This window comes from Cylas formicarius, unplaced genomic scaffold (assembly GCF_029955315.1).
Source record: "Cylas formicarius isolate icCylForm1 unplaced genomic scaffold, icCylForm1.1 PGA_scaffold_2__14_contigs__length_35257938, whole genome shotgun sequence".
Classification (NCBI taxonomy): domain Eukaryota; kingdom Metazoa; phylum Arthropoda; class Insecta; order Coleoptera; family Brentidae; genus Cylas; species Cylas formicarius.
Genome location: NW_026844319.1, coordinates 17,712,114 through 17,726,801, shown reverse-complemented (window position 1 = coordinate 17,726,801; position 14,688 = coordinate 17,712,114). Strand labels below are relative to the sequence as shown.

General features: G+C 35.1%; 1 protein-coding gene across 1 annotated transcript in view; it reads left to right on the top strand.

The window, feature by feature from the left end:
• The first annotated feature begins 663 nt into the window (after nt 1-663).
• LOC132697958 (uncharacterized) overlaps nt 664-14,688 on the top strand; it is a 55,738-nt gene continuing 41,713 nt past the window's right edge. The window contains exon 1 of the mRNA XM_060663751.1: nt 664-1,906. Coding sequence (XP_060519734.1) covers nt 664-1,906 — 1,243 coding nt within the window. The remainder of the gene's footprint in view (nt 1,907-14,688) is intronic.

Genomic DNA, 14,688 nt, shown 5'->3' with positions numbered 1-14,688 from the left:
TTTTGTAATGTAAAATTGGTATACTAAATTAAGGTAAATATATCTTGTTACATGCTCGGTTAACAGCTCAGCTGATTTTCTCTGAGCGATTAAATTTATTTATTTACATACAGTAATATTATATTATACAACAACTTAAACGTCATTTGAATCACGAGTTTGATTTGACACGAGTAAAGCAAGTGAGTGTATAATAAACGAGATATTGAAAAGGTTATCAATAAGTCCATTAGTTCTTGGAAACGTTTTTGTAAAGCAGCACCAATACAATGTAAAAATACCATATCTGAAAACTACCGACAACAAGCGATCGCCTCGAAACCCGTGGCTAATATACCGGAGCCGTCCGAAGTAGCTCGGGAGCGTGAGATGGCGTATTAAAATGACACTTTGCTCACACTTGATTTACTCATAATGGGCTATTTTAAATCAGGGAGTAGAAAGCAGAATCAAAACTCATATTAATTAGAATCAGCTTTGATAATCATGCGTGAAAAAAAAGCACTTTCGGATGCAATATTTATAAAATTAGATTTCGGTTTATTACCGTGTTTTTACCAAATCCGACCACTGTGCGTCGATGCCACTTCCACTTCCCAGCCGCGACGACGACGTCTTCGCTAGCGCAGATGATAGCACAGCTTCCCCGTGGCCGCCGTTAGTATGGCTCGAACCTTTGCACGGCTCGCGACCGTCGTGACATGCCTTGTCGTGTCTCTTTCCGCGGAAGATCGACAAGCGCGCTCCGGCGACCTAGACCGCGGACCACCCTTCGAAGAAGACGCCCAAATGCCTCCCGCCGAAAACATGAGTTTGAGAAGGCGCCTGGAGATGAGCACCGAATTCTTCCTAGTGCCGTCGAGCAGTAGCACCCCTTCGAGCACCACCCACGGCACCCACGTGATCAAAACCGCCCTGCCGGATACTCACGGCGATCGGATCGGGGGTGTGTTCAGGAACGAAGTTTGGGTGATTCCGGTTTTAGCACTGTCGGCCATAACGATGATCGTTATCACCGGCTACGACATATTCCTGCTGTGTAAAGCGTGGCGACTGACCCCCTGCAGAAGACACTTGTTCTTGGGGCAGATGCTTCTCTTGGGGTTGTTCGCATGCGCAGGGTTGGCTACGGTGTTCGCCGCATCGCCGACTCAGTTCACGTGCGCGCTCACGCGTTTCGGCACCGGGGTAGCCTATACCATAGTGTTCGCTTCGCTGTTGGTGAAGTGCGTTTTCGTCATAAGCCTTAACGGAGGAGTGTACCTTACGGCTCCTTACCTCGGTCTCCTGCTAATGTTTGCCATTCTAATTCAGGTAGCTATAGGGGTGCAGTGGCTTGTAACAAGTCCCCCGCTAGTAGACACGATCACCGTCGAGCATATCCTAACCCCAAATAGGAACAGACTTTTGGTGACGGTGGCGGACATTTCTTCCCCTAAGGTGGTGCCGATATGTCGCACCCCTTACATAGACATGCTCCTCTCGCTGATTTACGTTATATTTTTAATAATATTCGTGACCGTTTTGGCGGTTAAGTCGCGCGGTATCAGAGACAATTATCGCGAGGCTACCTACATAGGCCTCTCGGTAGGGTGTAGCATACCCACGTGGCTCATATGGACGGTAAGCGGATTGGTAGTGAACGAAAGACACAGAGACGCTTGCATCGCCTACGGACTAGTGATAATGTCAATAACGGTGTTTCTGATCATGTTCATGGCGAAAGGGCGCCGACTTGCCGCCATGGGCAAAGAGGGTGTATACGTCGAGGACAGGGAGGACAGGTTCAGCTCCCTGAGCAGGACCGGGTCGGGATATTCGCCGTCATTTTTTCATTTCAAACCCTTCAAATACCCGTTGGGACAGAGCAGCACGCACAAACCACAGCAAATCACCACCCTGGGAGGTAAGTGGTTATAGAAGGACTAAAACTAATAGCGAGGCGATAGTTTGAAACTTCTGACCTTAAATTTGCCTTATATCTGTTTTTTCAGTAAATAATTCGATTAAACATGATGCACTTATTATATAACAAGTTCGAATGAAGCAAATACGGAAAATACGAATTTCATTCTAGTTTTAACAATTAAATTATAATTAATATATAATAATAATAATAATAGTAATAGTAATGTTGATTATTGATTATATTATTGTATTGGGGAAGGTTCGAAATTCAAAAAAAATTGTTGCACGTCTTCGTTGTTCAATATTCATCTATTCCATCTACATGAAAATAGTCAAAGTCATCGTTTTGCAAAAGAAACTTTATTGCTGTTATTTTATCTCATTCTTAAAACTAAATCTAAAATTGCATTTTTTACAATTTTAACATAATATATTATGTTACAATAAGTTAACTGAAAGTAGAGAAGATAAACGACAAAAAAGTGATTTATAAAACTTTTATCTTCCACCTTACAAGCAAGATCATTTTGGTTTTAACGGACAATTTAATGCATTCGAGACTTCAGTGAACACAATTGAGCTTTTACTCTAACGATCGCTTCCTGGGGGCAAAAAAATTGCTTTAGAAATTCGAGTTTCACAACCTACGAATCTCCGATCTTGTCCTAAATTTTACGATATTATTTTGTATCGCATTTATTTATAGTTATTTCGTTGTTATATTTGTTTCTGGTTAACAAATTGCACATAATATAAAGTATTTTGTAATAATTGAAAATAATATCTCGAGAGAGTCGAAGAAAATGTGTGGAAAACTAATGTTACTTATAAATATGAAGATTTATCAAGTACTTGAATATTTAACCCAAATTTTTTGTATTGTTGGGGTTTGAGGGTTTAATATTTTGGACCAGGTTTAATCATTTTAAATAATCTATTATTATTTACTAATTTTATGGAATAAATTTGCCTAAATATTAACAATTGTCTCACTAAGGAGTATCCCCATGGAACGGCGTTTTTTAAAATCCTGAAAGTCTTCATAGATGGTTTAGAAATACTGGAGACACTTATATAAATAGACTCCATATTAATACAACCTTTCCACAAGAAAAATGGAGACTACCCAGAACTAGCAGAACTAACAGAGAACCCTTTGCACACCGCTCGAATTTGGTAAAAAAGCAATAAAATATTTTTATTTTTATTCATAATTTGCCTCAACTTAATTTTCGTCATTAATTTTCTCACTTGTAAAAACATAATAAGCGAGAAAATAGCATACATAAATGTAAATATGACAGGGCATAGCTTGAGAGAGAGTGAAAAAAAAAAATAAAATTTATTTACTTATTTTTTTTTAATTCTAGTTTTCTTTTGGGAAGTGGTTTGGGGTAACGTTCTAAAAATTTGTCATATTGGGCAACGTTGTAGAATACAAAAAATGCTTTTTGAATTTCACTATTTAAATCGTTGAAAAGAAGTTATAATGTCTTGTAAATTTGTCAAGATTTTTAGAATATAATGAGTGTGGTCTTTCTTATTATCCTCCTTGAAAATCCAAGAACTGTTGTTCACATCTAAAATTGTGGTTGTTTCTAGAAAAACGATTGACCAAAATATCACTGTCAATGTCATTGACAAGCCGCAAACCTGCGGACGCGTTTCCCCGTTGAAATATGGTAAATAAAAATGACAAATTCGAACAGCGTGCGGCGTATCAACTCTATCAGGACAATAAATTAAGTCAAATCCTCCGAACACGGTGACATAAAAAAAAGCGCACAATGTCAATGCCGACCGCAAAAATAACTGTTGTCGGCCGGTCGTTTTCATTATATGAAGCGTAATTACAGGACAGTGGGTTCATTAAATAACGAAAGGTATATAAAACCTGTACGGGACTAATTTGGAGTCGGGCGCATTGCTTTATTCTCTCACGATCTCGGTTTAAATTCATTTTCTTTTTCGGCTAATAGTTTTTGTAGAACGCGATCGTGCCGAAATAAGGGTCACGATGGAAAAACCACGACTCCCAATTAGTGACGTGCATTAAAGTGCACAGAAAATTCTTACAATTTTTGATTTGAGACAACTCGAGACAGTTCTATGGCCTTTTTTGCATTTTGAACCGAATCAGTTTGGTCAAAATGTATTTAGATTCCCACGACATCATCAGGATTGTAAAATAAAGAGCTATTAAATGTTTCTCGTTTTAAATAGTCCAAACATTTTAAGGGCAAATTTATCAGTCAAAACATATAGAAACCTCTTAGCTGCTTGTAATATTTCATACTTTTTGTCTTTTTCCTTGTTTCGTGTCAGCTGCCGAAAAACAAATAAAAATTGGCACTGATCAATATAAAAATAGGGTGGTATTTCGCAAATTCTTACATAACAACCAGTATCTGCTAAACATATTAGAAATTATGAGAAAATACTGATGAACATGCACCATGTCTTATTTTCTGTATAGACAGGGCTTTTACATTGCTTTCAAGTAGCCAATATTTTAATTAATGTATGCGCTGATAAAAATTAAGAAACCAAAAATATATTTTTTTTTTACTCACTACATGTCCCGTGTCATTTTTTACTTTTTTTTCGACTAGTAGTCATTTCCGAAACTATAGGTTTAAATGAAATTTTTGACTTATTATGATCGTATTTTTAACACCTTATAGACATAGCCAATATTATAGACATTTTCCCGAAAGTACCAATGCAAATACAATGTCACCGAATCCCAAACTTTACAAAAAGTACGGAGGTTAATGGTTATTTTTCGCAATAGATGTTACGACAATTATAGCGTTTTTTATTAGGAAAATTCAAACACCATATATATTATATTGCTAAAACTGTAGCATATTTTTATATTCACTATTGTCATTAAAAAAAATTATATTTAAATTTAAATATGGTGCAATAGACGGAAACGCCGTATGTGTAACTTTTTCTATAAAATTTTAAGTACTCGTAATCGCAATTCAAATGTGTTTCCGGTATAAAGTATCTGAAAGCCTATACTTTTCAGTTTAATTAGGCAATTTTTTGAGAAATAAATCAGATATGTCAGAATATCTAAGAAAAAAGGAAAGAAAATTTCTGAGAAACAAGTCAGCACTTCTTACTTAACTTAGAATCTGATATATCGATTCGTTTTGGCCCTTACGAGAGACTTATGACTTGTCTTTCAGAATTTCTGACTCTTTTTCCTAGAAATTCTGACTTAAGTCAGACATTCCGCTTTGTTTCTCAGTCATTCTGACTTAATTGTTGAGAAATAAGTCAGAGATAAGTCAGAATGTCTAAAAAAAGAGTAAGAATTTCTGAGAAACAAGTTAGAATTTCTTACTTAACTAAGAATCTGATGTTTTGGTTCGTAATATTGTTATTTCTCAGAAATTCTGACATTTTTTTTTTGTTTTTCAGAGATTCTGATTTGTTTCTGTTCACTTATTTTGAAAATTTGCCGAATTAAACTAAAACGTATATCTATTTTTGGTGGCCTTTGAACGCTTTCGTAAGTATCACTTACAACTTTACGTTTATTATATGGTTATTTTCAATTATAATTATATGTACTATTCCTCTTTTGGTTTGTGTAGCGCTAGGGGTACATGCCTGGTTGAGTAGAATAGCATTAATTTGCTGGACTTGACCAGTCTTGTATCATTTCTCGTCTCGAAGAAGTATTTGGCCATTTTGCCACACAATAGTTACCTTTTATGATAATAAAATAAAAAAAACTGATTCATTTATTGTACATTCTGTGCCAAAAATACTCTAAATACCGATTTTCCACGTTCAAAAGTATTTATTTGTGCAGATACTTTTTCTTGTCATATAAATTAATTCAAAATAATTACTTAGTTGGCAGTTAGAAAAGGCAGCAATGACACACGCTATTAATATGGCAAGAATTTCTTAGAATTTTCAATAAATTTTGAAATGGAACGCATTTTTCTGAAACAATCCACCATATACTTAAAACGAAAAGAAGTACTCGGTCAGTCCGTCACCTACTGTCGGACAACCTGTCCTCAAAATTGAAACTGTGGAAATGAATGCGACGACATATGTCTAATTTGCATCCAGTTTACGACGTATCTCCGATTAACGCCGAGCTCTAACCGATTACGGAATCGCTAATTCCATTTAACAATCCATTAATTACAATGTCTTTTTTTTAACGGGAAACCGCAGAAGGTCAAGTTCGGAGTCAAATCGTCGTAAAATATGATTTCGGTGAACGGCGTCGTTTTTGGGACAAATATCGTATTATAACCTCGGGGCGTTGTGAAATTACCAGACCCCACTTTTTGCCCGCCTCGCGCGACGCAAACGTAATTGTTTTTTTATTGTTGCTTTTTTTTTCACGTTGCATAAATTCGGTTTTCTAGGTCACGGCGATCGTAAATTCTACGAAACTTAAAAAGTCGTATAATTATTTTAAGTTCTCCCAACGCGGAATAAAAAGCCCGTAAAATTAAAAGTCGTCCTATAAAAGACTTTTAGTGTCCACTTTATGGTTTATTAAGGTTCACTTATTACAATTAAGTATCGGAGTGTGCAATATAATCTCAATATACCCGGCTTATTCGGTTAGGATTAGGGTCTTTAACGTTTTTTATTTTTGAATTTGTTGAAATTCCGTAGGGAATTTAATATCTGCAACACTATCACCGAAGATAACAGAGCTCATAAAAGAACATTTTGAGTATGAGGGCCCGATTTTCGATCCTTAAATCTTAACTTCAGTTTATTTAAAAAAGCATATCTTGTTTAAGTTAGTCGCTCCTAAAATTGGCTAGCCTCCTATGATTCTTTAATAATTGGACTGTAGATTCCTGTCGCTTAGATAAAATGTTGCTCCATATTGATGTATGAGTTGCTCCATACTGAGTGTTTTTGTTTAATATTAAAAACTATTTTTTTGTAGTACTTTTGATATTACAATTTGATATCCTACTATATTGTGGCATCATTTTTCGAAACGTTTAAACAAACAACAACCAATCGAATAGATAAGTTCAACATGTGGTCCTGAAAATAACCGTTTTGTTACAATCTAAATTAAAGATAAATTTTAATAACACGAAAGTATCAAAAACATCAGCAACATATTTTATTTAAGTGTTTGGGTAAAATTTTGTTTTTTAAATTATACTCTATTTTTCAAAATCGATCCAAAAATATATAACACATTGTCTAGATACCTAAATATATTTTACTTTGCAGACTAATGTGCGTATTAACAATGATTTACCGGAATTAAGTACTGTTCAGAGTTAAACTTTCTTTTTTCGTTTAGTAGATCCTTGACCAGGGCTTCGAGAAGTGCTGGGTACTGAGGGAATTCGTTTATTTTGTCTGTTCATCTACCTGAAGGTTTGGACTTAATCCTTCGCGCGCTGGTCCAGTGCGTATTGAGAAGGTGTGCTTTTAGCATATCAGGGAAGTTCGTCCTGATGTCGTGTTCTGATTATACCGTCAATGCTCGGTCGTCAAAATCTCGTTCGTTATCTAGACAGTTATCGATCGAGCAGGTGAGATTGATTTTTGGGTGGCATTGATGGTCTGATATTAGGTGCCATCTCTTACACCCAAATTATATAGAACAAAAGAACAAAAGGTCGGCATAAAGTGGCGTCAAGATTAATAAAAATGTGGGATCAGAAGTGATGCCAATACAAGAATTACAAAGGCAATGAAAAGAAACAAAGCACCCGGAGTTGACGGAATCACTACAGATATGATACTTGAGGGTGGAAAAAAGTTGATTGGAATCGTAAAAAAACTAGTAAAGAGTTGCCTCCACCAGGGGAAAATACCCAGTGCATGGAATAACTCTAAAGTAATATTATTACAAAAGAAGGGCGTTGCACAAAAATTAGAAAACTACAAACCAATAAACCTGCTTTCACACCTATATAAGATACTTACAAATATCGTTACTTATAGACTCACAAAGAAACTAGGTGAATACCAACCAGACAAACAAGCGAGCTTCGGAAAGGCATATTCAATATCAATATTAACCACGAGAATACTGAGCGAAAAATACAACAAGTAGAAGAAATAAAAAGGCGAACACTAGCTTGGGTAGACTTCGGAAAACTGAAGAACCAACAAATTCAACTACATCCAAGAACTAAAGTTTTTGACTCATGCATCTTGCCAACACTGACATACGCAGCACAAACATGGCCCATCACAAAGAAGAACATGAACATTCTTAAAGTCACGCAACATGCAATGGAAAGGGAAATGCTGGGAATATCTCTTAAAGATAAGAGGACAAATATATGCAACCCTAAGACTGAAATGGGAATGCGCAGGACATGTTGCCAGGGGGGAAACTAACAAGGGGAAGTCAACCACTGAGATGGACGAATGATCTAAAACTAATCACCAGCCAAAATTTTATACAAACAGCCTATAGCAGAAGTAAATGGAAGAAGAACTTGAAGAGGCGTATGTTCAAAGTGGACTTAGGAGACGCTAAAGAGGAAGAAGATTGGTAGCGCCACTATAAATCACACAATTTCCATTTCAATGAACATTATGTGTGCAGCAGCAACTTCAAAAACTATTGTCTTGCCCTGTATACACCATTCGGTATACTATGACTCCGTAACTTATTGCTCCGTCCATTTACAGCCAACATCCGTCGTCCATTTTTGTTATAATTAAATACTACTTGTTAGATTAGCATAACCCGGCTAATTAAGCGAAACATTCATTAATTTATGTTGTAAACCATTTGATTTAGAGCGCCATTTTTCAGTAACAAGAGAGAAAACCTCCCCTCCCCCGGAATCTAGACGTCGTCGCCGTCGTCGTCGGGCTGCTAATTAAAAACACGTATATATATCAAAATTTTTCAGGCTTGTATAATTTGTGGTTCGAGAAAAGTAAAAGTCTAATCAATTAGACGGCTTGGATTGAATTACGCTCCATCTCTCTTTGTTCCACGGAATCGAGAGCCTTATTATCGACTTTCGTTTGGTCGATTTAAGTAGATCAATTACCGCGCCATTGATGCATGCATAAAACAGACAGTGACAAATTAACTATTGTTTTAAGAAGAAGTTTTTGTTCGAGTTTATGTAATGGCCAGAAAAATGTCAACGTGCGTTTGCAATTTGTAACAATCGTTCATTGGTCACGGAGTGGGTTCAATTTCCAATAATGTCAGCGATTCGCTTTTTGTAGAATGTGTTGTTCGGTTCGGTGAACATAATCTTCAAAAATGCAGCAAGATAACTCACCAAAACAAGAGTTGAGTTGTTGAGTTATCTGATCATAGCTCCTGTTTCAAAAATCTTCAGATTGGTGGTTGACCAAAAGAAAAGCTTATTCTTCTTCCTAGAAAGTGCGTGTTTTCTCAATCGAACTTGCGCGCAGAAGAGACTAAAGTTGAAGATAATGTTACCATTAAATTGGTGTCTCATGTATTGCTCAACTGAGCGAACATTAACTTCAAAAATGCAGAAGGATCACTCATTAAAAGAAGAATTGACTTTTTGAAGTTAGCTGACCAAAGCTCCTGTTTCAAAAATCTGCAGAATACTGACGTAAACAAAGTTTGGTACCTCATATATTGTAATTGGGTGAGCATTAACTTCAAAAATGAAAAACATGATTCACCAAACCAAGAGTTGAGTTTTTCAAGTTAGCTTATTCTTCTTCTTCAAGACTGGAATATTCTCGCAGGTGGAAAACATTGTTGTCATTGTCTTGTTTTCTCGAATGCAAGGTGAGCAATGTCTTCAAAATATGAACCAAGAAAGATAGCTACGTAAATGTGTTCCACTTTAAACACTTGAAAGAAAAAGGAGATTGTTAACATTTTGATAAATGTTTAACTGCTAAATCGTGAATTTGAAAAAAGACACCTAAAAAAAATTGCGTCTTTGACAACCAAAAAATAATTGTTTTAATTATTTTTGGTCACTTTTGAAATGCACATTACGTAAATGGAAGTTACTGTTGTAATTTCTGGCCACGATTGTAAATAGGTACTTGAGGTTTGATACACCTTTGCCTTTCTAAGAAGGTTTCCCAGGGACTAAGTGGAATTTTCGTCAATTAAAATTATAAAACATTGTCTACAAAAAGAGTCAATTCACAAAGTAAAACAAAAAGCAACGAACAAATTTTAGCGGAAACTGCTATACCGGTTGACAAAAAAAAATCTACTTTGTTGTAATTCGACGCCGCTTCAAGTTAAATATCGCAGCTCCGAGCTGAGATTTATACTTTCGACAGCAGACTATAATCTAGTTTTATTTTCGTTGCTTTAATTTACCTGTCAGCTATTAATCTGCGCCGCTGGAAGAGTAAAAGTGTAATCAATCAGACAGATCTCGACAGTTTCGTCTGACTCTGTTTTGCTCTTTTTGCGCCATTTATTAACTTTCGTTTATTCTTCTAAGTAGGTGAATTAACGCTCCATTGATCTAAATACACAGTGTGTCGTTAAGATTATCGAAATTATATTGTGTTTTATTTCCGAAAGCCGATAATAATGCGCAATCTATTTCTCTAATTATTGATATCGGTGACCAAATCTCAGCGATTATCACGTGAGAAATTCATGTGAATATTAAACTATCACTGGGGGGTATTGTAAATTTGGAAGAATTATTACCGGACCCAAAAATGCAAAACATGAATTACCCCTGCATAGCATCTGTTGCGAAGATAGTTTTTAGAAGGAAATGGGAAACTTAAAACTTCATCCCAGCATATATTGATTATATTTGAAGGCCTGGAGACTAACAAAAGACAATTTGAAGAAACGTTGTCAACCTGCTATTCGTGCTTTTTTGAATAAACCATCTCGTTCCTGTCTGATATTTCAATTCAATATTTCTACCGCTTTGTGGTTTTATGTAACATATCTTAAGTTAGTGTACGTAAACATTGGCTTTTCTAACTTATATATACGATTGTTTCTTGTCGCAATTCACAGTGCAGACTTTTAAACTCTCGAACGACCACCTTATTAATCAAATTGTAACCCATACCAAAACATTTTTTCTCTTGTAGTGTTAAGTATTTAATAAAAAATTATAGTTGTTCAAGACAATAATATCGGACCGGCACAGGAATATCGGATAAAAATGAGGTAACTATGATAATATAAGGAGCATGTTTTAAATTGTTTTGTGTACTCCAGTGTTTGAAACGTAGGTACAATGTGCAAGTTGGCCAGTATATTTTGCTATTCCTGAAACCTGCTCCTTACAAAATCAAGCGTTGAGAAGCTTAAATCCGCAACATCCGCACAACAACACAAACCACGGTCGAATTGAAAAAGATATATTGCACGAGTAATGGACTTCAAAATTTATGAAAATTAATGATTATTAGCTGTAATAAGCGAGATGGGCATGAAATGAGTATGTTAGACTATGGTTTATGATAGTTAATGGACTAAAGATCTACTAAGTGACCGAGCATGTTGGTAGAAAATTTATTGTCCAGAAAAACTGATGTATTTTTAAATAGCACTAGATTGTTGCCAAGCCAATATAAGTTGTGATAAAAATATATTATAGTATATTTTGTCACTTTAATAGAAACGAATGTATTATAAACTAACTTACTTTTTCTAGTTTTTGATTACATTTTTTCACAGTAATACGAATACGTATAACTTGAACATCACAACCGAAAACTTCCGATAGTTCCCAAATCCGTTGCCAAAGTGCAAAAAACAGTGGGTAACGACTTAGAGTGACACTTTGAGCACACTTGATTAGTGCATAATTGAGTATTCTAGACAAGGGAATAAAATTTTTTTATATTGAATTAAAATAAATAATATACAAATTGCTCGTATTTTCTCTTGTAGCGAAAATATAGGGTTAAATGGGAGGCGCACTCGCCATCATCTGCGCAAAAAATCATGGCGTTGCATCGCATGGCATGGAAGCGTATAATATAATTTAAGTTCTCGTCTGTATGCGCGCCATATCTTCTACTTAGGAGCAATTCAAGCAAAACTAACTAGATTTGGAACAAGAAGACACTTAAAAATGGCAACGCGATCGTTTATTTGCATTGAAACGCACTACGTTACCGTCCATTTTTGCATTTCAAGGCGAAGCGAAACAAGAAGTTGTATATAACAAGCCAGTCGACGGTCAGTCAATTAGTTAAATGTACTGAGAAGATAATGTTTTTGAGTCCGTTTTGATTTGCGGGGTGAATTTGATTAAACGCGCCAGCATTTTTGTAAATATACTACGAACCAGCGAAGAAGATGGTAGTCATACCTCGCAAAGAATGCCATAATATTCTTCTCCCTTGGAACCAAATTGTTCAGACGTCAGTGGCGTGCAATATTTGATATAATCTAATGGATTTTTTTTACGTTATATTTAAGTACTAAAATTAAATGCAATTTTAATCAAAATAATGTTTCAAACAATCACAAATGCTAGGTTAAGTACTGTATATATTAAAATTTAACTATATATTTAGAAAGTGCGATCGAAAGATTTGAAAATTAACGAATTAAAATATTCGAATGAATTGCTTATGGATCGTGTTTAACAAATGTAAATATCCTATGGTAAAGTCATTTTCATTTTTCATTAGCGTTTATACGGGTCGATAGATTACAACCAGCACATTTGATAATCCTCTATGGCATCGAAAGAGCATTTATTTCTTTGTATTGGCTCGCGATATTCAAATTTAATTTTCGCATAACCTCAATATTTTTTAGTTTTGGTTAGGGTGTATTCTTTTAGAGATTTTGCAATTACTTTCTAAAGTTGTTTTTCAGGTTTTGCCACATAGTAGTAACTTTTGCAAACCTTCCAAACACTTAAAAATTGCAATTTGAGAAAAACCGAAACCTATTGAGTATAACAATATGGAGTCAACTTTTTTATAGTAAAACTGGGTTAGTTAGTGTGTGAGTATGGTTTACGAACCCCTTTGCCCCTCCCAAGGATCTTTTTGGAAAGATGTTTAAAACAACATACAACTTTTATCTTTTAACACTTGTCAAGCAATTTCCGTTACGTGAAAATAAATTTTGAAAGTGACCATAATAGATATCTTTTATTGGTTAGTCCATCTAACGAAACTATTTATACAAACCAGCTGTTGCTTTCCCGTTTTAAATGATTTTCAGCAGCGAACATCGGTGCTTTTTTCAATAAAATTTAACCATGAATGCGAATCAAAGTAGTACCTACCTACGCGAAACGTGAATCATTTGTCGACCCTGTTACGAATCCCTAGTGCGGCTGCGGGCTTAAATCCCTAAATTCTTTTTTAAACGTGCGAGCTAATTCGGGCTCCCTAAAAGGAAAATCTTTTACTATAAGATCCCAAGGGACTATTAAGAAGTTTTAATTAAATAATAATAACAATAAATAAATAAAAATGTTGGGTTCAAAATAACGTCGCAACCCGTTAATGACCAATAAAGGTGAAAGTTTTGAAAGAGATGCAAAAAGGCTTTAATATGAATGTAAATCCAGTCAGCCGGCTATGCCATTTTGTACAGAAAGAATGATCTTCCGTTTATGCACTTTAATTTCATATACTGATCCGCACTTTATGCAAGTTTATTCTCGTTTAACTTTTGAATTCTCGCACTGTCAACGGCCATATTGGTTGAAAGCGAGTTCCGAAACGACCGGGGCATGCGATTATTGTATATTCACGATCATAATATCTAACAGCTATATGAGTAAACCCAAATAATGCAGCATAGCGTCAAATATAAATTAAGATCGCCAAACGGTTATTTTTCTTATCCGCTATATTGCACGCAATAAATCTAAGGCGTATGTTTAACCTGATTTATTTTTACGTTACTCCAATTTTCTCAAATTACTTTAAATGCTCACCTCAAGTTGAGTACCGTCACTGCACAATAGCGTTGGTACTTAAATTGTTTGCCGATAGACCAGTGGCGCCGTGCTATTGCGTTGGCTTCGACTAAGCGACTGATTGTTAAAAAAAAATTATCTTAATCACATATTTTTCATTGTTAATAATTTTCATTTATTGATATGTTTATTGGAACGTGTGAACTAACTACAATTACTTCTTTCTGAGATATTTCATGATGCAACACGACATTTTTGAAGTCATATTGCATCGGAATAGTCTATTGTGGTATTGAAAAGATAAATCGATTTTGATAGACGTATTTATTTAGAACTAGATGGCTATACTATTAAATTGTACCCAATATTCTATATTCAATTATATATCACAAACACTACACCATACAGGACACTCTCAAAAACTGCTGTGTTCCTAAGATTTTGCAAATGTGCGAAATTTTACAGATTTACAAAACACAATGTTGCCAGACAAAACTGCCAAACGATACAAAGTATTATAGTATAGTAAATTAGCATTTATTTGAGAGTCATCCAAATTTGGGAACTAAACAAATCAATTTGGCAATCAGTTTGTACGGTTTAAAATTTTGTGTGATTTTAAATTATTGGAGACTATTTAATCGAGTTTGTGGTCATTTATCAATAGTAAATGATTGCTTTGTTGCTTTCTAAACAATGAGATTGGAAATGAAACAATGAGTTTGATTGAAAATCAAAATATATCCAGCAAATAATAATAGTTCAACAGCGTTTTTAGCACATTGATTACATATACTTATTATTTCAAATTTCGTCTACAGGAAAGGGAAAAGAGAAAAAAGAAAAACACCCTGAAACAATAACAGATAAATAATACTTACGTTTATAGCTTACATTTTTCATTTCCAGTAAA